Source organism: Ambystoma mexicanum, chromosome 9 (genome assembly GCF_040938575.1).
Source record: "Ambystoma mexicanum isolate Mex_15411 chromosome 9, UKY_AmexF1_1, whole genome shotgun sequence".
Classification (NCBI taxonomy): Eukaryota; Metazoa; Chordata; class Amphibia; order Caudata; family Ambystomatidae; genus Ambystoma; species Ambystoma mexicanum.
In genome coordinates this window covers 1310453882-1310479613 of record NC_090931.1, presented here as the reverse complement: position 1 = coordinate 1310479613, position 25732 = coordinate 1310453882, and the positions used below count along the sequence as shown (strand labels likewise).

The 25732-nt window shown below is 44.6% G+C and overlaps 1 protein-coding gene across 2 annotated transcripts in view; it reads left to right on the top strand.

Annotated features, from left to right (window-relative positions):
- Positions 1–15980, top strand: part of PDIA5 (protein disulfide isomerase family A member 5) — a 904279-nt gene extending 888299 nt beyond the window's left edge. The window contains exons 16-17 of one of the 2 annotated variants that reach the window (XM_069616684.1): positions 456–590; positions 12418–15980. In XM_069616684.1, the coding sequence (XP_069472785.1) occupies positions 456–590; positions 12418–12495 (213 nt within the window). In that variant the 3' untranslated portion in view covers positions 12496–15980. The remainder of the gene's footprint in view (positions 1–455; positions 591–12417) is intronic. The other variant, XM_069616685.1, reaches the window with a different exon arrangement.
- The last annotated feature ends 9752 nt before the right edge of the window (positions 15981–25732 follow it).

The following is a 25732-nucleotide window of genomic DNA, read 5'->3' as shown; positions in this document are numbered from 1 at the left end:
GACGAGTCAGAGCGGAGTCTGGGGCGCAATTAACTGTTCTTGGCTATCCCATGTCAAAGACTGCATCACAGTCCCAGCCATGAGTGCAGGTGGGCAGTGTGAGGTGGTTAATGTCATTTTATGCTTGTTTATTTATAGTTGGCTGTTCCATTATTTCATACGACCGAAGATATCAAATGATTACTTCTTAATTAATATCATGTTCAAGAATCGTCCATTATTTGCCAATGCTTATTCAATACAATTATTGAAGATAAAGAGCTGTCCTTGAAAGGCAAATGCCGTTCTTCCCAGGTTAGAAAGTTTCCAGATCGATGTTCCTTTATTGTTGTTTTTTGTGTGGTTTTTGTGTGGTTTTGCATTCTTTAATTGTATGGAGGTAACCAAGCACTGCTTCTGTGGCAGAAACGTTCCTAGTATCCTCAACTGACAGCCTGATTTTTTTTTCTCCACAGATTGCTTATGCAGCAGTGGACTGTACCAAAGAGAAAAACCAAGACCTTTGTAAGCAAGAGAATGTAGAAGGATACCCTACATTCAACTATTATAACTACGGAAAGTTTGCGGACAAGTACAATGGGGAACGAGGTGTAAGTATATATTTAAAAAAAAAAGAGATTACGCTGTTTAATATTGCTCTGCGTGCCGGATTCCAGCATCTAAGTACGGGACCGTGTTTCAAACCCGTGCTGCTCAGCGTTGTTTTGTTCGCAACACTATTGCACTGCCCCTGAGCTGTCCTCCCGGCAATATATTCGAAGTATAGTTTTGGAATTGAGAGGGGACTTCATTTCTTTCAAGTAGTAATCCTGGCAATCAAGGGAGCCTATATCCTATGGAAAAACTGAAATAAGAGAACACACATGGGGAAGAGGTGACACCCAGGGCCATCAGCCAATCCTGTTATCACCCATTAAAAGCGCTGCCGAAAGTGACTTCTAAGTGGCCTGCAGCCTTGGCGGGGCTGATGGGTTCTAGGAGTGGTCACTAGAATGGAGGTACTTTTCTTCTTGGAGACCTTTGTATGTGTGCTTGGTTGCCTCATTATGGGACTTTGGGGGGGGGGGAGCGGGGGGGGGCTGAGGAGGTGTTATAATTTAAGGAGCAAAATGGGTACAGATTATCCCACAAAGTGCTTTATTCCTGCCACAACTCCCCCTTAGTCAGGGGCTGGACCTTTAGCTTTGCAACTTTTAGTGAGCAGTCTTGATGTTACAAAAGCAACACCTAAGGCACCAGTGCCACACCCTTCTAAGATCACAAGTGCCACACCCTTCTAAGATCACAAGTCATTTCAATACGATGAACAAAGCTAATAGTGTGCCCCCGAAGAACTGCCCGCCAGAGGTAATATTAACTGATCAGTCGTTATCTCCTTCTGGGGTTGGATCCTAAACGGCCCTTGCCACGTTCTTTGCGTGTTGATGCCACCCTGCACTATACCGGTTTAAGTTTGGAGCGGGAAATTAGACAAACACATGACATAGGCCCTTGCCCAGTTGCGGATTTATTTGGAGCGCTGTTTAAGCGGTCGGAGCACAATATTCCTTGTTCTCCGGATACTAGTAGCCCTGTCTTCAATTCGAGACCCATTGATTAGCATCAAAAACGATTTCAGTTTGGCTTGAATTCTTCGTTAAATTCACCATCCACATGGAAGCCCCGCCCCTCCCTCTTTGGAGGCTTTATGTACGGTGTCTTTACATATGCTTTTGCTCCTGTTTGTAAGTTATATGATGTTTAACCAAAGGAAATGCTTCCCATACGGGGCTGCTGAAATAAGTTTGTACTGTTTGTGCAAATATGGAAAAGGCCATAAGAAATTGGACTGGGAGGATAATTTGGGTGCACTCGTTTGTCTTGGAAGCAAGACCACACCAGAGCTTTGTGGGTTAGGTTTGTGGTTGTTTGGTCGTCTGATATCTGTTCGCAGAGATCTGTCCGCAGGAAATCTGCTTGCATTCGAACAATTATCAGACGAACAAACTGAAACCAAAATGCGCCCACCCCTACTTACCTGTTTGCTCTCTGCCACGTCCCCTGCACACCTGCAGCGCCGGATCCGTCCCTCTAACGCAGGTCGGCTCTGACACTGCAAGGTCCCTTTTTTGCTCCCCCGCCTCCCATGTTGAAAAATACTGAACATGGCAACCACCGCTCCACATGTTCGGTATGTTTTTATGATCGATCAAATGGTACTGGCCGAATTTGGTCAAATGTACCATTCGATCAATTATAAATGAACAGTTAGACTAATACCGGGTTAGAATCCCAGTCTCGCACGAGGTTGGTCTCATGCATGAAGCCTGATATAAAAGATCTATTTGTTTTCATTTAAATAAATGGCAGCATCATAGATTTGGTGGCTGCTTCCTCCCACATCGATTGTGTTTACACCCTGTTTTGACCCAGGATGAGGGCATTGTTGAAAGCTCACATCGAAGTACCATGGCAGTTCTTACAGTGCTTGCTGCTGAGATTAGTGTGGAGAACCACGATTGTGAGAAGGCCCTTTAAGAGTCCCTCTTGAGCAGGATGTTGATGTTTTTTCCCCCCAAACTACTTAACCAGTTGACTTTGCTAACAGGCGAATGGAATACATCGACTGTCTTAAATGGACACAAAGCATCTGCAGTAACAAGCAGAATTTGCGCTGCAATGAGTGCCCCAAAAAGAGCTCATTATAGTGACTCGACAGATGTTACTATAATTACGAACACACAGCCAGCACTTTGACTTTGCTTTAACAAATTAAGGCACTAAAGTTGAGAGTAAAAATATTACAAAAAAATGAAAAACCGACGGGAGACCAAAACGGTGATTTTGCGGATATTCATAACTTTCTTTAGCCACAGAAGTCTGCATCCCATGGCCACCAGTTTGTATGAGGAGTTTCCCTTTACGGCAAGATGTGTTCAGGGGAACATGGTCACGCAAGATGGTAAGGGCAGTGATTGGCATCTCTTGGAGAATCCAAGATAATGAGATCCATTGCCTTAAACTAGCCACCTCACTTGGCTGATTTGAACGAGTCAATCAGGGGATATTGCAGATGATTTAGAAGATCTCTCCATGGTGCTTGAAAACCTGATTCAGAATCCGGCTCCTTCCTCTCTTTCTGTAGGGTGTATAAGGCCAGTTTAAATTAACTTTTGAAAGAGGGTGACTTGCTAGTTCTGCATCTGGAATCCATTTTTAGAGTCTAGAGATGTTTCAAATCCTAGCAAAGGTTTGGAGGTTCTCAATGAAATGCCAAAGTTGGAAGTCTGTATAACTGAAGATATTACCCTGGTTGAATATATGCACTTGAACTTGACATCTTCTGTACATGTTCATGGAAAAACATATTTCTGTCCCCAAAATAATGATGCTGCAAGCAGAAGCATTTCAGATGCTAGGTTATGACCTAGTAAGCGTACAGGTATCTAGGGTAAGCACGTCTAACCTTTTCTGAAAGGATAGGGTGAATCCTCCTTTGAGCCAGCCTGAAAGAGCTGGAATAAGGGGTTCCATGGAAAACACCATTGTTTGCACTATAGACTGTAATCAAGACTATTGGCAAAAGAGAAGTGCGTTTTGATGGAAATCAGAATTCAACCACTAATCTCCCAGTAACGGATTGGTCCTGGCTACCTTTATCTCTGCAACCGGGTACATCCTCATTGGTACTGGTTTTGTTTAGTTATTTTAGTATCCCGGAATTCCTGATGTTTCAATAGTATAAGTAACGAGGGCATTTTAAGCTATTTGAGACTGGTTGATATCTGTTTGCAGGAGGTTTGGTAAGAAAAGCCGACTTTGCCAGACTGCTTTGCTGTATTTTAGAATTTGCAAAGAACGGACATATAAGGTTCTGCAGTTGTGTGGGGTAAGGTGGGAAATCCTGAAGAGCCAGTTTAAATTATTAATTGTATTATTCATGGATGCGTTCATCCAGATTTCGCTAAATGCTGACTGGATGATGTCCAGGGATATACAAACAAAGCAGGGACTGAAACGGGGATGTATTTGAGCTCTCTGCCTTTGTACATTATGGGCCTGTTTCATGGAAGTGTCTTATAATGGCGCAATCCCATAGGAAAACGTTCCATGAATCAGGCCCTATATATGGCCGGGTCTGTATCCTGGCCTGGATAAGGTTTGGAATTTTTATTAGGCGAGTCTTAGATTCCATGGCTTGCCTATGCAGATGACTACCTCATATTAGATGAAACTCTAATCGAATGCAGTTCAGATGCTATTTGAGGGTATTCTGCGGGTAATAATTTGGTCATCAGTTTCGAGAACTCCAAAATGATGAGTGTCATTTGTCGCAGTTAACAAAACAATCCCTTTACCTGGCATTTGAGCAGCAAACCTCTGCTGGTAGTCAATTTACGTATTTGGAGTTTTAAATCTTAGATACCTAATGGCAATGGTCTGTGGTAAATTGAGGCCTCCATTGTTTGACTGAAGAACCCTGATCAGGAATATGGGTGGGTGCTTTACTTGGCTGCCCCTATTACTGGCATGTGCAGTGAAATTCACGTGCATATTGCCATACAGCCCTGCTGCAATTCCAACTTTGGAAGTAGGCTGATTGTGTGAAATGGAAGGCTGTATTTTGCTAGATCTGTTTAGGCTGCCTAAAGATTTGGCAGTACCAACTGTTAGAACTGGATTGGCACTGACATCGCTGCAGGCCTGTTCCTGGGCACGAAAGCTATATTTGTATGCCAAGATTAAGAGGTATGTGATCGCACTTTATATGCTGTATTCAGACAAGCTGCGAATTTAGGATTTAGTGATGCGCTGTCACATTTTATGGGAGACTGTCTACATTTTATGACTATTGTTGATATTAAAGCAGGCTGACCAGGGTGACCCCTCGGTAAAGAAGGAACTGGGGAGGGAAAGTTATTATGGGAATGGGCTGAAAGTTATGAACATATATCTAAACTTAAACACATGACCAAATAAAAAAGAAATTCCCAAAGTATCTGGTGGGTCAGACGTTCAGAAACAAACAGGTTGCATGTATTTATTTGCTTTTTAGGTACATTTTTTTTATGGACAAATGAAATGTAGGTATACGTTTGAAATTCCACGTAACTATTCGATCTTCTATTTTTCATCTCAAACCCTTTTTAAAAAATAATGCATGCTTCATCTAAAAATACAATGTTTTTGGTGGTTTTGTATATAATGTGAATATGGCCAAATGTTGTTAGTCTACTAAAGCAGGGTAAACAAATGTCCCTGATTTTTGCAACTGCAGGTTTTTGTAATAAGCCAAGTATTATTTGAAGGGCGAAATATGATGATGATTTTAGCTAGTGTTTGTTTACTTGTATCATAATGAATTGTAATCGGTTAAAGGTTTCCTGTAAACCACATCACTATTAGAAATAAATACAATTACTGGAACACATAAGAAGGCTACGACAAAATAAGAGGAGACAGAGGGTGTTAGAACGGAGATCTGTTGGGACCTAGGTGCACAATGTGCTGTGCAGCTGAAAGCTTGCAGCTCATTGCAAGAGCTTGCTTGGGGCTACTGCCAACATCCTGGCTAGAGCCAGAGAAAACTGAAGGAGAGGGGGTGCTCTGGGCTGGAAGCCAAAACTCTGATGCAAGCCAAAGAACCTGTAAGCAAAGGCCCTGGGGAAAGCCTGTACAGATCCAGTAGTGGGCTAAGGCCAAGCATGCTGGACCCTGTAGGGGATGCGGCCTAGCACAGCAACCCTTGTCTCGTGGTTACAATCATTTGTCTGAAAAGTGCCAAAGCAAGGGTGGGGAGATTCTTACTAGCAATCATTGTAGGTATCCCATATGGCAAGGGAGAGTCCTACGTTCTTGCTGGTAGGTGTATGCTTTGTCTGCAATCCAGACTCCCAGGCAGGCGACCCACAGTCGGGTGGTTGGAATACCTGAGCCACAAACTAAGCCCAGAAGGATATAGAAACCAAGGAGCAACTCGAGGAAAAGCCACGTAAAAGTGCTGGGTGCTAGAAAACACTCTGGCTCTGGAAATGGCCAGCAAGGGGCTATATCCTTGGTACTGTTTTATCTGTCTAAGTAAGGTATTGGACGTTTGGATTAGGAAGGTCGGTGCTATTAGAATAGACCGGACACCTTTTCTGTTGACCCTCCATCCGGACACTGTTGGGATTCTATCCCTTTATTTTAAATCCACCTCTAGACCCTATAGGAGTTCATCCAACCTGTATTCCTGAAGGACAGGTAAAGGTGTGAGAGTAACCCATAAGCAGAATGTTGAGAGCCTTGCCAGGTAAGGCGAAGCAAGGGCCAGCGACTGCCAGAACTCACCTACCTCTGTTATCATTTGTTCATTCCCCTCCCTCAGGTTCTCGGGTCTAGAGAATAGCCCGGTGGATCAACTATTTTGTTTGGTTACAATTCCCACTTCTTCTCAAAGTCCTAATTCCAACCCCTCTTGTTAGCGCATAAAGCTTCTGACCATCTTTTTCTTGGTGTAGTTCATTCCACACTCTGACAATCCTCATGAGAGGTATGAGGAAGTCTGCTGTTGTGCCCCTAGTCATGTGGTTGGTCCCATCAGTAAAGGATGGATCAGAAGTTATCAAGAACAGTTTTAAAGTCCTCTTGATCAGAGTGAATAGGGTAGGCAACGATACCTTCTTTGCCAGACAAGCTTCCTTCTTCTTGGTGATGCCATCCATGACCTTACATTAGGGAGGGTGGGAGGAGACTTATTTGGTCTCTTACAGGCATATATACACCCCACCACCCCTGACTTCACAGATGGGTCACTATTTATTTATTGTTTGCTTGTTAGGCGCTTATACAATATGAATCTACTGTTTCAAAGCGCCCACAGAGCAGGGTGGGCAGTAGAGTGGGAAACACATTACAACATTAATTGCAATATTTAAGAGCAGGGTGGAAGAGGGAGAGGGGGCGAACCTACTATGCCTTGTGAGTATTCAGAACGTGCAAGTGCAGCAAGGAAGAGGTATTAAGTGCTGGTGAGTCTGCGCCCGTGGGTGGCCTTTATCGCACTATTGACTAGCCTGCACAGCACAGTTCTGGCAGGACTCTTACAGGTGCCCTCTCACTGAGGTGAGGCAATGCACTGGCAAGAGGATCCCAGATGGCGTTCCTTACGGTGCAATCTACAGAAGTCCCAGCTCTTAAAACTGCCCACCATGTTCAAGTAGCGTTGACCAAAGTTACCCGATCCATTCAGGTCCTGGCACAATTTCGAATTCAGAATCGCAAACCTTTGTAGCAAGCAAAGATCAAATAAACTGCACCGGCGAGCCCATCACAACTGGGTTCCCTATGAAGCCACTACAGTCATATCCCTCGCCTGCCACAGTAAATGTGAGTGTACAAAAACAGGGTGCTGCCTGAGAAAGTATCAAAGAGGATGGCTGCTGTGGGTGAAAGAGGACAAGTAAAGGCTCAGAAAGAGGCCAGTGTTCCATCACTGCGTTCCCGAGGAACACGCGAGAATGCAGTGCCTACATACATAGACCTTGAGCCTACTGTTTACCCATTGCCACACCAAGTGCCCTTCAAAAGTGATGGTTCTGGGCCGCGGTGATGCATTCTGGTTGTTGAGCACATCTGCTGATTGATCGAGTGATGGCAAAGTGGGGACCACCTGAAGGGACTGGGGGTGTGGCAATCCGCGGATGTCCGGAGCTGTGAGGGATTTCACTTGCGGTAGAGGTGGCAAGCCATGATGTTGCAGAAACAAAATTGACATGCCCCTGAAAATGAAGTCAACCATGACCACAAACATGTCAACCCTAACATGCAGTGCTAATGGCACATTACAGACGGGAATACTCATCTGCTGTTCTTGCAGCAATGGATGAGGGGAAAGGAAGGTCCCATCAGAGCAATTCAGTTCATAGGAGACGAGAAATCTGACTTTGAACTCAAGTGATTGTTTTATTTGCAAATATTTCCCTATCGATAATGGGCAATGTTTGTGTTAGTTTAAAGTGTACTTCATGAGTTGCAGGGGTCTATAACCTTTGATTCTCCAGAGGTTCTGATAACCACTCCCAACAGCCCTAGCCAGTATAGGCAATGTTGAGAGACCATGGGAGTCGTACTCCAAAACATATGGAGACCGAAAGCTTGCAGGGCAGGCCCCTTAATTGGAAAGAAAGAGAAGCATAATGCTCACCTTTGCTTGTGACCCCGAATCCATTGTAGTAGACTTAGGGTTTCTTGTTTTCAGTGTTTGTTTTTCCAGTTCTGGTGGTGTTTTGCTACACTTTTTAACCATTTTTTGAATGTGCTTCCGTGCTTACCCATTTTTTCCCTCAAAGAAATCATGGACAACTGTGTTTTTCCAGTATGGTCAAACATGTATCTCTTGTTGTCTTGGAACACACAAATCACAGATCATGCTGATGCAGCACTTATGTCTTAGCATTCTTGGATTTGTAATTCATCAAATGATGAATTGATTGGCTCAAGTTGCCTGAAATGGGGCAAGATAACTGCTCAAAATAATGTTGCAGTGAACCTTTAGACATGCAGTACCCAAAGTTAAAATAAATTGTGTTTTAGAGGAGGGGGAAGGGTAAGACACACGAGGCAAGAGGCCAGTGGTGTAGCACATTTGCCCCCCCCCCCCCCTGAGCCATGCTGACAGTGTCACCCCCTCTCCAACCCCAGTTCAGCAACAAATCATGGGTCGTGACACACTGGGCCGACCTAGACTACCACGGCCAGAATTACTTCTACGTCCCTCTTCCTTGTCCCAGTGCTTATGTACGAGGCACCTTGCCTCATGGGTAAGTGCTGGGATGAGGAAGAGTGGGACTGGTAGTAATAAAGATTACAGGTCACTAAGCCAGGCATTACCTCCATGTCCCTCTTCCTGGTCGCCGTACTTGTATACGAAACAAAATCGTACAGAATTACTGGGACGAGGAAGAGAAGGGCTGGGAGTAATGAAGATTAGCAATACGTAATTCAGGCTTTAAACACAAGCACACACCATTCACTATACACTCACACACACCCAGCCACCTGTACATTTACATGGGAACCCTTTCACCATACACTCGCACAACTAGGCAGCCACCCATACATCATGCACTCACGCACATTACGTTATATAAATATGGCCACACGCTTACATGCACACACTCACACATTTAAACAAATGACATGTCCTTACCTTTTTGAATCAGTTGGTCCAAGTAAGAAGGCCTTCAGCACCCTGTAGCATCTAGGAATGCTTGCGCTTGTCATTTGCAGAGGATCTGGAGGCCCCCGTGTCATGGGGTGGGTGGGAGCCCTATGACTTCAAAAATAATTCGTTTATTTTTGAAGTCGGAGGGCTCTCCCCCCACTTCATGGCAGGGGGGCCTCCAGCCTGGAGACTTCCAAGTCATGGGTTGGGGGGGAGCCATTGCACTTCAAAGGACGTGGGGCATTGGGGTCCCCCACATTGTGAGGGATGCGGGGGGCCCTGCTAAGCCAGTGCCAAAAGCAGATTTATCTGTATATTCATTTTCAAAGCTTCATGGAAGACAAAACACAGAACAGCCTTCTTTTAAAATAAACATTAATGGGGAACGAAGCTTCTCGTCACACAGATTCCAATTAACAATTTGGTAAAAATATAAAATGTGCATATTTACTAAGTGGACGGTTAAATATATTCTAGTACCTTTAAGGGTTCAAGAGTAAGACTCCGACACAGTGGCGTGTTAGGAGCTGGCTATAGACTTTTATTTCCAGAAAATAGAGTTGGAAAAAATCCTATCTAGCCTAAATCTGAGTGGTTTCCCTGCTGCAACAAAACGAAGGAACGTCTGTGTCAGGATGTTAAACAAAAGAGCATCCTCAGTCCTGTATCCAAAAATCCTAAATGGACCCTTACTCAACTTAATATAAGGTACACAAGAAGGTTCTGATAAAGAACGCACTTGTAGCTTTTCTTCAAAGTTCTCAACATAAATTTCCAAGGTGCAAAACAGAAAAGAAATAAAGTTCTCCTAGAGAAAGGTGTGTTCCCTTCCCCCATGTTTCTTCTAGTCCTGTTGCCATCTACTCGGTACTTCTGGGTACAGGTCTATAATGTTCCACTGTTCTATAAACAAAGAAAAACAGGTGTGTGGGGGGGCTCCTCCCCTGTGTTTTGGCTCCTTTCTCAATGTTATGCTTCACGGTTTCAAGGGGAACAATTTTTCCCTTCGGTTTCTCCACTTATGTTCTTGCTGTTTTAGGAAAGACATCTATTTCACAATATAAAGGAACATTACTCTTTCCTTTAATTCCTTCTTCCCCTGGTAATTTTCTTATTGATCCTTCGAAACTTTACTCAAGGGGGTTGAACCTTCCCTTGAGTTTTCTATAAGCATGACGTTTTTCAATTTCTCACACTGTGTTCCTTCTCTCTACCCCCTTTTGCCAGGGTATTTTTGCAATCTTTTTATCAATCCTCAGAAAGGGGTATGGTGTCTTCCCTGTTTCATTCACTTGTCATTGTCTCATTTCTGGTTTAACTTTTCCTTTCACCCCCAGTTTACGCTCCTGCCAGGATATCAGTTTGCTTTCCTTTTCACTCCTTTCCTGGGTGTGAGTCCCATACTCGCTGTGTTCCTCGTTGACCAGCATGGCAGGGCTTTTCCTTTCCTTGCTCACCTTTTCTTTCATCCACAAAATGATGTTTCTCCAAAATTGGGCCAATCCCCTTTTCTTGACAATGTGTATTTGTTTATGCTTCACTCTTCAAATATTGGAACCTTAACCCTTGTTCAACAATGTTCACATTTATATCAATTCTGAGTTTGTTGTCTTGTGTCACTGACCCATTCTTAACATTGTTCGCATACGTTTTAAGTTCTTTACTAGCTTCAATTGGGCGCTCTCGCGCTGTAACTTGATGCAGCATTCACCCTCAGGTGCTACAGTATCCCATTCACTTTCTCAGGGCTTACCAGGTGGCCTGGGTGTTTTTCGTGCTTTTCCTTCCTCTTTCCTTGCTGTTTGCTAGCTCAGCACTACGTCCCATTAGCCAGTTGGCTTTCGCTTCGTCTTCCTATGCTTTCGGTTGTTCCAGCTACCTGTTGGCATTCAATAATGCGCTTTAATGGGCTCAGTCACTCTGCACGTCCTGCGTGACCGCCTCTGCTTTGCTTTTCACCGTCTGCTCATTTCTGGTGTTCTGACAGAACAAGTTACAAAGTAAGTCTCTTTTGTGACAGCCTCCATGCTTCCTTTCATCGTATGTTCGTCGCTGGCATTCTGACTAGCGTCAAAACAAGTTACACAATGTCTTTACCTCTCTCTCCCCTTCTGGTTCACTGAGTACACTTTAATCTTCCTTAACTGCTTAACAATTTTCAAAGATTAGAATGCAGCATTGGCTTACCACTTCTGATTATATTCATTGTTCCATCCCTCTTCCTCATCTCATTACTAAAAAGGGTGGGGAGGCAAATAGGGTGGTTGGGAAAAACTTAAATATCTCATCTGCATCCTAAACCACATAGGCATATTGTCATGTGGGTGTCACTAGGAATTATGACTGCAAGGTTATTTTGGTCCAGTGCTTTACTGTTTCCCTGGAGTTTGTCCCCCTATGTGGTCCTCCCGCAGAAAGCCACCACAGGGTCAGAGTCAGATAGCTTCTGCCTTTCCCTGGCTACGCAAGAGAAGCCTTGCTCCAGAGGATCAGTGATATTTCGCGAGACTCCTAAACTGGTGGAAACAAAACGCAACATTTAATTCTATGGGAATTAGGGATTCAAAATAACAGGCATAACTCTTTTCTTTACCGAACTGTCCAATCACATTTTGGTGAAAACCTTGCGTTATTGGACTAGAAGTGAACTTTTTGATTGTCCAGTTCCCCAATAGAACTAGAATAGTTTAATGCTTGAGGTAGGATTATTGGAACACAATGCGCCATTTGATAAAGTAGTCCATTCAGATCTTCTGTGACAAGTGGCTAACTGATGTTTTCTTTAGCTTTGCAGCTTTGGGAATCCACTAATCAAGTCCAAATTGCTACCTTTTTTAAATACATGGTCCATAAAATATATAATTATTCAGGGCGACATATCCTGTGGCCTATTTCAGTTTGTTTTATCTTCAGGTATGAAAGTGGCCAATAGATGGAAGTGCTGACCTTGCTTTTAATTTATATTTGATTTAATACAGGATTTCAGGTGTAGTAAGGCTTTGCTACCATGTTGCGGACCTTTTTGGATAAACCCCTAGAAAGGAACATTATTTCCAGGGGGCAGAAATCAAATTCAGTCAGATTTTACTGAAATCCAAAAAGCCTAATTATACTTTTTAAATTTCCGAATGTGCTTTATATGGATTGTAGGGGGAAGTATAAAATTGTTTCTAGACTGTTGTGCAGTGCAAACATTCACAGTTATTGACGTGCTGTTTGTTTTTTCATGCTAGGGTGCCGGATTTGCAAATTTCATGAGATCATTGCGTGAAAAAGACCATGGAAAAGTCAAGAGGAAGGAGGAATTGTGAAGACTGCTTCCAGGGCACTTCCTCTGCACTGTGAATGATTTGAGATACGCGCTTTACCTACTGCAGCTGAGATTCCACATGCTAACGACAGATGTAGATCAGCCATTTTGTACAGTTTATGAAAATCAACCAAACCACTTGCGTTTATTTTTTTAAAATAAATCCTAGATTGTTGTGTATGCTACTTGAGGGTTAACTATGGCCTAAGGGATCTTTTCAACCCTCTAGGTGTTTTTATGTATTTAAGTGGAGTCCCATTATCACACTTTTAATACTTGCACATTTTCCGTAGTAAAGGACACTATGGAGTCCCCACTGCTGTTGCTCTGCGCTATTGTTTCTTTGGGGCTGTGGTCGTTGATTCCAATAGATAACCAGATGCAAATGTTTCATTTAGAAGCTACAATATTTTCCTTTACTTCTGGCAGTATGTTTAAAAAAAAATTAAACTTGATTGTATAATGCAGTACAGAGATTACACTCTCAACCAAGTACTATGACTTCAGCAAAAGTAATGAAAAATTAGGCTGCTATGTCGGATGCAAAAGCTGCATCGTGTTCGTAACATCAAGAAATGGGGTGCTGCCAGCCAACAAGTTAGTCCTGAGAATGGCATGACAGAGCGGCTGTTGGAGCCCAAGGAATTTTGCCAAAGAGACTCCTGACATCACTATTAAGAGAAATGCATCAGGTAGTGAGAGCATGCACTATGTGGCCAATGGGATTTCCTCCAAAAAGAATTAATAAACATCAGGAAGTCTGATTGTGGAAATTGTCACCCAACTTGGTGCTCCCAGGAGGTTAGAGAAGGATTGCAACTGCCCCGCCACCAAGTGATGATCAGCTCAAAACAAGTCCACACAGAATTTCAGTGGGGAATACGAGGCAAGAACTGCAAAAGTGTTGCAAGCAGGTGACCTCTCCTAGAATGTAAAGTTAGAGAATGTCCTCGGGAATATTGAGCATGACTCATAATTTCAGCATTAAAGAGTGAACAAAGTGCTGCCTGAAAGACAATACCATGCCACAAGATATAGATGACTTGGAGAGAGCATGCCGCAGCTGAAAATGCACCCCGGAATAGATGTGTTTAGAGATGGACATGTGCGCCAGGTTTACAAGATTCACTATATGAAGTTTGGGTTAAGACATTCAAGGGCGTATTCTTCCACTGACAGTTAATTAGGATAAGCTTCCTTTCAGCAGGGAACATCTTTTCTTGACACTGGAAGTGTCCCTTTAAAAGAGGGTCCCTCTGTGGTGAGGGCTATCTTTTAAATTGGGGTATTATACACTCAGTATATTTTGGGCCCAATGCTGATTTTGGGTTGACAGGTATTGATGGCTTCACTCCCCAAAATGGAGATAAGCTGTTGTGGATGGATCCATAAAAAAAGATACATCGCAAAGAATATCACCTGGGTGGGTATTTTTGAAAGCAATCAAGGAGAAAGGATAGTGCCAAGAAGGATGGGGCTGAAAAGGCGGCATCAGAGTGGTGGAAATTCAGTAGACCCTATGGAGGACATTCCAATATGAGACCAAAAGACTGTTACCTGATTGGTGCCACTTGAAAGTGGGGAACATTGTGTGCCTACAAACTAGGGACCCAAAGAATCACTTGTCAAATATCAGAGAGGGTATGCTAGGAAGTTAACCTGTCATGTGCCGTCATTGAAAACCCCAGATCCCCGGGAAGGGATCCACAGCGTGTGAGAGAGTAAATGGGAGAGCCTCAATACGCAACAGATCCCAGTGGCTGCCGCCAGGGTACGGGATGCAGGTTACAGGAAAGCAGATATCCCTAGTGGGATGGCAGGAAAAGTAAGCAGAATGGTGACTGGGAGAAAAGAGCGTCGCAAATAATGCAATGAGGGGTTGATCCCAAGGGTCAAGACGGCAAAGGTTATAAAAGAAGGATCACAAAGAAGTGAAAATAAGGTCACCATGCAAATGATGCTCTGTGTGAATGGGAAGAGTCCAAACTTGGTGGGTAGACATGCTTTGTGTGAGACAAAAAACTGGTATTTGAGTTTTTCAAAAGCAATGAGAGTACTTTGTAGGTCATCGTTCTCTGAAAATGTGCTTTTTTTTTGCGATGGGTTCATCCATGAACGCCTTGCTTCTATGCAATTCTGTTTTGTAGTCTGCAGTTTTACAATGTATGTCGTTAAGCTACATGTTCCGAAATTCAGCGCGTTTGTTTGCAAGCGCGCTATAGTGAATACACATATATTTTTTAAAACTCGGTTTGAGGTACCCAAGCTTCTGCAGATCGTCTCTGGTGGCGGCAGGGGCACTGCCTCTCTGCCCATGGTGCTACTGCACCCAGCGTGGGTGACAATGGGCTTAGTTTCATGTGCGTTGTTTTTACTGGTCTCATAGATCATTGCGTTGCTCTTTCCTGTAAACAAACGTGTGTTTCTCCTTCCTGTTCCAGTGACACGTTTTTTCTGTGCTATGTACATTTCATGTTACTCTCTTGTACAATCTATAGTGTCGGCCTCCACAATCAAACATTTGTATAGTGAATGTAGCCAGTTGCACATGTTTGGGGGTGGGGGAAGATTGGACTCCTGGTCATTTTTGGCTGTCGTGATACTCACCTTATCACATGTGTGGTCAGATTGGAAAAATACCTATTTGTGATTCCGCGTGTTGGTGAAAAATTCAAAACTGGGCCTGAATTTGTCATTAAAGAGTACAGTGTCCTTGTGTTTGTCACGCTGCTTCAGTCAGTAGAAACTGCAGCAAGTAAACACCTAGACCTAATTTAAAGTTGTTTTTCTAACGATGTTAATCGGTTCTTTCGGGGGTGGGGGGTTGATGCAGGGAAGGGGTGGGGGCAATGCTTTGGTGCTCAGGGATCCTTTAATAATCAGTATATGTTAATGAAGACATTAGCACTTATCACCCACTCCAGATATAGAACAGTTTTTAATTGTCTTTCCTTGTACCAGAGAGTGTTCTCGTATTTTACATAATGTATGCCGTGCTATTTGAACTGTAGCGAATCTGCCAGCGGGGATGGTGTATGGCTTTCAGACCATGCACCAGCACCTATAGATGGCAGTAAATGTGTTCTCGTTTGTCAAAAGCAGGGCATATGGAATCGATACAGCACTTCTATGGCATTGCACATTTCAAAGATGCACACTATTTTTGATATACAGCAGTAATACTTTAAAAAGGTAACTTGTTTATATATTCAATGGGTCTTCTTTTTTTGCTTTTACAAATGTACAAAGACCAATGTTTCATTTCACAATTAACTCGTTGAGCCTACGTGTGCATTGTTGGTTTAAGGAAATGTTTTAAGTTAAAGACCTCCCAGAAAGCTCTAGCGTTATTTATACACTGTACTTGGAAGAATCCGTTTGGCGTCTTGATAATGTAACATTTCATCAATTCTGGAGTTTCTTGTTGTGTCTTCCCGGGTTTACTCTGTGGTTCATTTCGACCTCAAAATAAATAATTTAAAAGTATTTTAGTCTCCCTTTTTATTGCCTCTTTTATTTTCTGGATAATTTGATGAATGCAAGTTTTATTTTGAAAAGGCCCTACATATTGGCAAGTGATGTGAAAGACATGGACGCCCTCTCCTATAAGACCTTTGTTTCCTACGGAAGTCTAAAGCAGGGCTCATGTCCTTATGGTAATGTGGTGGAGTGAGTTGCATTGGATGGGTTCAGTCATTGCAAGACCAGTTGCATAACTGTGGTCACATTGCTAAGCATCAAGACCCAACCCCAAGAATCGGGTGGCATTGATTCAACAATGTAGCAAGGAAAGTGACATGTCTTTGCATATTTCTATAAATGTGGCATCTAAACTTTATGATGGGGGTGGACCCTTCATAGTCTCTCCTGATTGCAAAAAAGCTCATACGATGGGCGTGTCTTTGTTTAAATGATGTGTGCACCCTGCAAGTAGTGATGTTGGGGGCATCAATTTATCAGAAATGGTTTACACGTGCCATTCAGACGTAATCAAATCAGTGGCAGGTAAGTTGAGCTCTATTTTTTGCAGCTCTTGAGAGGCTTTTGGGCAAATGTGCAATGCGTTTGAAAACACACATTTTTTAGAGTATTTTTGCTATTGATTATCTCTTCAGCTGGATGGTCTGTCTGAGACAGTCTTCGCCAAATTCATGAATGGGACTGTATAAGTTATTTGAAAAATGCAATGCAATGGTTTTGCTTACTTGCTCTATTTTTGTTTTGCTTATTGATGAGACCCTGCTGTCTGTCTGCAGTTGTGAGTCTTCAACTTCAAGAAAAAGACACTTTCGAAGGATCAGTAAAAATCTAAAACGAAACCAAAAAAAAGTTGAATGGGCTTCAAATTCATTCTTGTACTCCACTGAGCCGCACACGTTCCAAGGACTTGTTTTTAACTGAGATTCCAACTTCAGTTTCTGCACAGAAAAACTAGTGATGGATGAATGGCAAAGCATCTGCATAATAATTGCCCCGCTGTCACCTGGCAACAGTCCGTTGTAACTGGATGAGATGCGCCGCCTCCATTTTGGACCATCCTCTGTAATGAGTGATAATCTTACATCCTCCACAAACACATTGTAAAATCCTTCCATATCTGTTAATTCGATGGCCGTCATGCCACGTGTCTGAGGTCTAGGAATAAAGAGAATGTTAGTGCTTACTAACCGTATCCACAGCAGTGGGCAACCGGCAGTGTGTCCAGCCACAATCTTTCCGAGGTAGTTGGGACTCCAAACCTAACCCTTAATTTCGCTTTATTTATTGAACATTTGTAAGGTGCCTATGCATCATAAAGTGTTTCCAGGCGCCACAAGGCAAAGGGGAAGAGGGAACAGAGGGGATAAACAATAATCTGTCCTACTAGGACTTGTGACATTCGGATCGTGCAAGTGCAGCAAACAAAGTGCAGGAGGGGTGGGTGAGGGCAAGGGGGGAATGTATGGGGAGGGCAGAAGTGGGAGGGAGGGGACCCAGGAGCTGGGTAAGTGCTGGGGGGAGACGCTGGAGGGAAAGTGCGCAGGGGACGGGATGAGGGCGACTAGTGCAAGGAGGGTGGGGGGGTAGACGCAGTAGCCCAGTCAGGGGAGGGTGCCCGAAGGCAAGGAAGGGGGTACTGGGGCAGACTGGTCAAAGGATGCCCTGGCCCGTGTATGACTCCGAAGGAACCAGGCAGCCAGCGCAGCAACAGGGTGGGCATTAGCAAGGGAGGGGAGCAGGAAGGAGGAGGAAAAAGGAAGGTCTTGAGAGGTTTCTGGAACTTAAGGTGATCCGGCTTAAGTCTGAGAGGGGTGGGAAGGACATTCCAGAGGAAGGCTCCTTCCGAAGAAAGAGATCTGCCCCCACACTCTGCTTGAAGAAAAGGCTGACCTACATAGAGGTATAGCTAGAGGACCGAAGGACTCTAGCAGGGAGGTATTTAGGGAGAGAAAGCTGGATGTGGCCTGGTCACAGGCCCCAGAAAGCCTTGTGGATGATGCATAGGGTGTTAAACATGATCCTTAAAGCCACCAGTGGAGAGATTTCAGGGCCTGAAAGATGCAGTCCTTCGGCTTGAGGCTAAGGATAAGTCTTGCAGTCCTATTCTGGATTAGTTGAAGGAGGAGAGAGACGGATTGAGGAAGAGGCTGTTGCAGTAGTCCTACCTGGAGAGAACCAGAGCTCTAGAGGCATTGGGCCTCATTCCGAGTTCGGAGGTAACCACGCAGCTATTTGTGGCAAGGCTGCCATCGAACTCGTCCAAACTCCGACCTGGTGAATGTAGTAATTACCGGTCCATTCCGAGGTCTGAGAGACCGCTAATTCCCCATTCACCAGGGCCATTCCCATTTGAGCCCCCAGAGGGCTCAATGGTAAGGGGGAAGGCGGCAATAACGGTACCGTAAATTACGGTACCGTTATTGACCCGAGTCCCTTTGCGGGTCCCGTCCTTAACGCCTGCTAAAAGCAGGCGTTGAGGAAGGACCCACAAAGGGAACTCGTAGTAGGGCGGTAAGGGTTTAACCGCAATGTCTCGTTACCGGTGACTGTTAACCCTTACCGCCCTACTTGGAATGAGGCCCATTGAGTTTCTGGGGGGAAGGTTTGGAAAGGGAGAATGTTTCTGAGGAGGTGAAGCTGAAAGTGAGCCTTCTTGGCAAGTCCAGCGATATGTGGTGATAAGGAGAGAGAGAGGAGTCGAAGATGACAACCATGTTTTTTTGCCACACAAGGGGGCAAGGGGAGGGTCCCAAGTAAATAATGGCAACAAATAATGGCAACAAATGAAGGCTTGCAATACCCACCACTGATGGGAGGGTGGGGAAAGGTGATCTGCCTAAAAACTCCCCCAAAATCAGGCCAGAAGGAGAAAGGGGGAAAGAAACTATAAATTGGAAGTGCAAAGGTCAGGGGTTTCTGTGGACTTCACCCTACTGCACTTCGCCCTATCCTCACTGAGTGAGTGTTCAAGGGTCTGAAGCCGAAAACCCAGGCCTCAGTGCACGAAGACATAGGCTTTGGAATATAAAATGAGGATCACTAATTTGATATGCTCCCCACTTTGCACTGTTTGGTCTAATCCGATATGAGAACGACTCGGAAGAAATGTTATGCCTAAGAATTACATGTGTTGACAGGTTGACTACTTAATCTAACTCTTATGGGGTTAGATTATGTAAAGCCTAAAGCACCATGGCCCCACACTAGACTGAAGGAGTGATATCAATATTTAGGTAGTGTCTGACTAAGGAGAGAACGTCATGGACGAGATACTGGACAGAGATTGGAGAGGACTGTCTTACCAGCCCAGTGTTACCTTTGATGAGCCACTCTTTAAATGTCATGCCTTCTCTTGTATATTGCCTTTTCTTGGATTTGAGGCCCCAGCTTTGCCCTCTCAGAAGTCTCACGGGCTAACAAGTAAATGCACGCTGTGGGACTTCTGAGTCTCCATAGTGATCAGTAACAGGTGTGACTTAAGTAGGGGTGGCTGCATTGTATCCCATATGTGTGTCTCCAGCTTGACTGCGTGTTTGTATGATGCATGCCAGGAAGGAGGACATGCATGCAAGTGCTTTTAAGCAATTAATCTTGAATCCCTTTTTTAAAGGTGTGAAATAACTTCTAAGAAAGCATTATATTGTGACAATGTGTTCTTACTTTGTGTTTTGCAATAACATCTAAAAATATTCCAATATGTATTTAAAAGTGGATGGTCTCTGTGTATGGGAAAAGGTTTCTTTTCAGCTCCTGTTTGTAGAAACTCAGCAGCCTGTTTTTAACTTTGGAACAGATTGTTTTGGAAGCCATCAGGGGCTTCAGAGCAATGTGAACATGTTGTCGGGGCCAGTTTATAGCAGCTCCTTTTTTTCAAGTACTCTGCTCGTATCAGGGACACCACTTTGTTAGAAGTTATAAGGTTTGTTTTTGCACCATGCTGAATTCATTGAAGGCCTTGGGATTTAAACCCTGCATCGACTGCTGGTGTCAAATGACTCTCTCTCCAGCCCCATAGGATCTGTCTTTACTGTGTTGGAGAAGAACATGACACGCAGGCCTGCGACTTGTCAATTGATGCACCCCAATGTGCTTTTATAGCGTGTGCCAAAACTCTTTACCTTCTTCCACAAGTGAAAAGGTGGGAGACAAACCTGTGCGAGGTCTCTAAACCAAACTGAAGAACGGCCTCTGGTTTGCTAGGACTAAAAGATGCTGCAGCATTGCAAGAGGTTTAGTTCTTTGAAACATCATCATTCTTCTTCCTTCTTGAAGAGGTTACCACTCCAGGGACACCTCTGAGGAGCAGGTGCCTCAGGTACCCTTTCCCACACAGTCCTTCACAACAAATGAATGGGAGGCTTGTCTGCGAAGATGCTTGACGTCTTTGCCAAGGCCTCTGTGCCAATCGTTTTGGTCTCGGTGCTGCTGGAGTCCACCGTGCTTGGACGAGCCGGCAGCGATCCTGCAAAAGCCAGTGACTATACACCCTTATGCTCAGCCACGGTTCCAATGGGTGAGGACCCCTCTCTATGCTGCACCACTCAGTCTTCAGATTTCGGTCTTTCAGCTTCAGTGGCTCACTCAAAGGCACCATCCGACACCACCAGAGTTGCGATTCCTTGGAAATACGTCCCTCTCCCTAGGGGCGTATTAATGATCCGATTGGAAGACCATTACAATGAGGAAGGATCCCTGAGGAGTGTTATGGGGAGGAAGGAGACTTGAAACTTACTTGCAACTTACTTGCAAGAGACAAGTGGTCCAGAAACACTCCGCAGAGTGGAGTCCCTGTACTGGACCTGTGCCAGGTAGCTACATGGGCATCACTGTACACATTCACTAAGCATACTGCTTGGATTCCCTTGCAGGCCTGGATGCCCATTTTGGTTGGGCAGTACTCCAGAGTTTTCTGGTTCAGGTGGCCTCCTTGCTTCCTCCCTCCTCCAGATTTACATACTGGTTTGGGAGTCTATCATAGATGAGGAATCCATGGCAGGAAAGAATCCATTACAAGAACAAATTACTTAACTCTGTGATGCTCTTTCTGATGGATGTTCAAGCCACGGATTTGGATTCCCCATCGCCCTCCCTACCTACCTCTCTATCCCTAGCTCAGCTGCACTGGGATAGGGATAACCTAGATGAGGAATCTGTGGCAGGGGCGTTCATCAGAAAGCCCATTACCACGAGGTAAGTAATTTGTTCTTCTGTCCAACTTGTAATACTGAATAATACTTTTGTGCTTTTTGGCGTCCACTCATTAGGTCATGATGAGCTTATTGCACCAGCTTATGACACCAGGATTTTCTGAGGGCATTCACTAAAGGCTGTTGCTAGACTAAAATGAAATTCACAATGCAACCCCTTCACCTCCTGTTTAGGATGCAAATGAGTGATTACAGTTTACCTGCATTGTGGTCTCTCCTGCAGTTGCCTGTTTCAAAACGTGGGTAGTGCCAGGGCACGCTTTAAGCAGAGGGCTTTCTCTTCCAGATATTTGATTTTCATTGATGTGAAGTTATAAGAAACACGTTCCTGGCGTTTACAAAACTTGAGAATTTCCTTGGTGCATAGTGCACAACTTCAGGGAAAGGCTTTTTCTAAAGAGCCCTCCCAGAACTTAACCTCATTACCCAATACTATGAGTGATTGAGGATCACCTAAAGTAGAAAAGGGTCAATCAAGTCTAGCTCTGTTCTCAATAGAAATCTGGCCTTTTAGGGTGAGGAACTGGATTCTGGTCATAATAACTATTAGCACCAAGATGCCTTCTCTGATGGGACTGCAGGATTTTAAAAAAATGATTGTCCAATCCTAAGCAGTGAGCAAAGACCAGATCTACTTAGTGTCTGTGAACATAGGTTGAGCCATCACTAAATATTGGTGGATGCCATGGCGTCCAGAATTTCTGCAACCTTGTAGTTGGAGTGTACATTTGCCCATGTTTTGAAGTCTCCAAGCACTATAGCATGTGACGAATCCAGCAACAAAGGTGGAATTGCATACAAAAGATGTTGCCCAACATCCCTGTGGTACTTTATGTACAGCAGAGACCCATGCTCAAATTGCTAAACTTTAGATCTAGAGAGAACGGAATAGATTAGGTCAGACAGCGTCAGCGACACATTTTTGCAATATAATTGTATTAAGTTTTTCAATGATCATGATAACCTAGCGACTTAGAATGTTCTAGTAGTCGTCCAAAAATGAGTTGGTGTTTGGATTCAATATCTGAGTAATCTTACTGTTTGAAGAAAAAAAACAATGGGCCTCATTACAAGCTGCCACTGGACTTGTACATTTTACCGACACTTGGAGAACACAGACTCACCAGCACCGTTAATAACAGTGCCAGTGCCTCCAATACGGTCTGCTTACTGTGGCCGCTGTGTCCGGCAGGGTCCGACCTGTCTGGCACAGCAGCTCCGGCACACAGACTCGTAATTTGACGGTCCAGAAACAATGGTGGCGGTAAGCTTACCGGCACAGTTGTTTCTGGACTGGCAAGCTTGTAATGAGGTCCAATGTTTTCAAAAAATAAAAAAAACAAAAAGGGAGCAGTTCGGGGGCGTGGCTTGGTGGTCATGCAGTAGTGAGCGCGGCCTGTGAGCTCCAGAGAGATCCTAAAGAATATCCACCCAAACTGGCCAGATTTGTGGCTGAATGCAGCCAAAATATACATGCAGGCAGCATAACATCCTGGGAAGAGCTGGAGAGATTGGTGTGGGAAATCGGACGAGGACTCGTGTACACACTTTCTCGAGGGGATTGGGTCCTCTGACGTATTCCATATCTATGACAGTAATCACCACAACTGTGCTGCTTTAGAAAATGTTTCTGCGTCGATGACGTCGATACGCTGTCCTCGAGGCCCTCCGTCGAGCCGACGTCACCGGATGTTATAAGTAGGACACACGACGCCTTAGACTCAGTTCTGTTTTTTCCAGCGAACGTGTTTGCTTCAGAGATCTCGGCGCGCCTCGACTCTTCTGAGATCTGTTCTTTCGGTTCCTCGAACCTGTTCATTTGTGAATTCCTATGATGTCCTCGTCTTCTTCTACCCCGCGGCCGGGTTTTAAGAAGTGTCGGGAATGCAGGTCCACGATGTCGTTGACAGATTCGCACGTCGCTTGCGTCTGGTGCCTCGGTGGGGACCACGACACAGATGACTGTGTGGACTGCCAGTCGCTTACTTTGAAGGCCTTGCGGGAGCGTAAGGAGCTTTCTGTAGGTAAGGTGGCCAAGCCCCAGAAGTCGAAGTCCAACGGCCTTTCAATGGACGATTCGAGGGGCGACTCTCCGCATCGTTGTCGTCGGTCCGGAGGGTCTCGGTCCCGGAGTAGGTCCCGGAAATCCTCTGCCTCTTCCAGGCACTCACGGAAGCGCCGTCACCGGTCGCCTTCCCTGTCCTCGTCCGAGGACTCCGCCCATCGGCGGGTTGCTTGTCCCAACAAGCATTCCACTCCTGTTGTCCATTTGGGCTACAATAAATCCATTTTCCTTCGTACCTTCTTTGTTTCCTGGGATACACAAATTTTGTTCCTTCTAGCGCATATTCGCTGGCCTTCACAAATTCTATTATTTCTTCATCAGTCAGGTCTCTGGGCTTCCATCCTGGTTTGACATTGATCATGATCTTCATCCCTATGTCTTTCTTCGCAGTTTTCTGGCATTGTGAGATAATTATCTTGATAATACAAAATCCTAATAGTATCATCAGTAGCACGGCTCCCAGGAACTTGAATATGTCTGCCATCCATTGTGGGACCCATGAGAAAAGTATTCCAAACCAGCTGTCATCAACTTCGTCAGGTTCATTGATCATCTGGTTCTGTAGTTTCATTAACATCTCTATGGCTTCTGTCAAGGTTCCATTTTCTTCGTCATGGGAAGGTATAAATGTGCAACATGATTCTCCGATTTTTGCACAAACTCCTCCATCCATCACTGTGATCATATCAAGCACATATCTGTTCTGTAGAGTCATCAGTCGGATTGCTCTTAACTCTTCCTTGATTGTGTTGAATCCCTTTATTGTCGAGTTGATGGTTTGCAGTAATTCCCATCTGGTGATTTGCAACCACTTAGTATTTGCTCCAACCTGGAATCTTGGCATGATGATCGTTGTGAACACAGATGAGGTGAGGCTGAAGAGCCTGTGCTCATATGGGATTGCATGGAATGCTGCTTCTGATTTGGCAGAAAAGTAATTTTCTCTCTTCCTTTGGGATATCTGTTCCACAGATCTCCTTTTCCCCAGGTGAGCATCTGCTTTCGGGAAACTGTCAATATTCAGGTTACTTTTCGGGATCACTAGTGCAGGAACGTGGACGTTCACTATTGTGCATATGCCTCCCCAGTTTTTTGGCAGCCTTGTTTATGCTTTGGATCAACACGCCCATTAATGATCCATAATTACTGCGGTTCCATGCATCATTCCTGGAGCCTCAAAAATGTGTCCACAGTTCTGATTCTCTCCCATGTTCCTCGTGCCATTGTTCCTGAAGAACAATTTCGGGTTTTCCAGTGGCACTATCTGCAGGGGTCCTCCTTCAACCCATGTCAGTAATCTTGTGAGTTTTGGCCATAAAGGTTTGTACAACCTCTGTGAGTTCTCTATTGCTTCCTTATAGGCCCCAAAGACCATCCATGCTCTGCAGGTCACCACTCCTTCTTCCCATCCGTTTGGTGAAAGCACTGTTCCCCAAATCTGCATTTGGCCTCTGTTCTTCCAATTTTTTGCCTCTTCTGGAGATTTTCCTTGCACATTTAGCTTTGGGTTCACTTCCCACCTAATTGCTGTTCCTTTAACTCCAGGCTTCTCGTACCTGATCACATGATTCCTTGTATGGGCTCTGTTTCTCGACTTAATGTCCTGTATATAATCGTCTTCATCAGGGTAATTTGTCTCGGTTGCCCATATCAATGTAACGCTCACATGATTCCCACGGAGGCGCTGACCCAAACTGGACTGCTACAGTTGCTTCTATGACTATGATGAGGCGTAGAACTCGGAAGACGCTCTGGGCAGGACCTCCGAATATTGACTGTCTGGCTTGTAAGGTGAGTTTTCTGCAGGTGGAAGAAAAAGGGGTAATTACAAGCTGGTTGGATAAGTTCTCCCACCAATCTTCTGCTTTTCCCACTTCTTGGTTCTCGACTGGTCTCCACGAACTCTCACCTTTGGTTTAGTAAAGCCGAGCTCTCCATCCTGCTTCTGGTGCAGGGGCGCGTGGAATCCAGTTACGTCACTGGATGATTTCAGTGTTTAGGCTCAGTGTCCTTTTGTGGCTTGTAATAGTGCTTCAGGTGCCGAGGAGCTGTTGGCGACACCACCACTGCTGTGCAAGAAGAGGCTCGTGAGTATAGAAGATCCGAGGCCGCTTCTGAAGGAGCACTCTTTTATAATGTCCTTTTCTGTCTTTCAGGTGCCGAGATGCTGTGGGCGATGCCGCCGCTGTTGCACGTGCGGTGGCACGTAAGTATAACTGAATTGTGGCCGTTTCCAAATGGGTGCCTCTGATAATGTCTTTTCCTTCCTTTCGTGCCGAAATGCTGAGGGCGATGCTGTCGCTGCTGCGCGTGAAGAAGCGCGTAAGTATTACTGAATTGTGGCCACTTCAAAATGGGCACCTCTAATAATGTCCTTTCCTTTCTTTCAGATGCCGAAATGCTGAGGGCGATGCTGCCGCTGCTGCGCGTGAAGAAGCGCGTAAGTATAACTGAGTTGCGAACCCTCGGCTCGGACACCACTAACA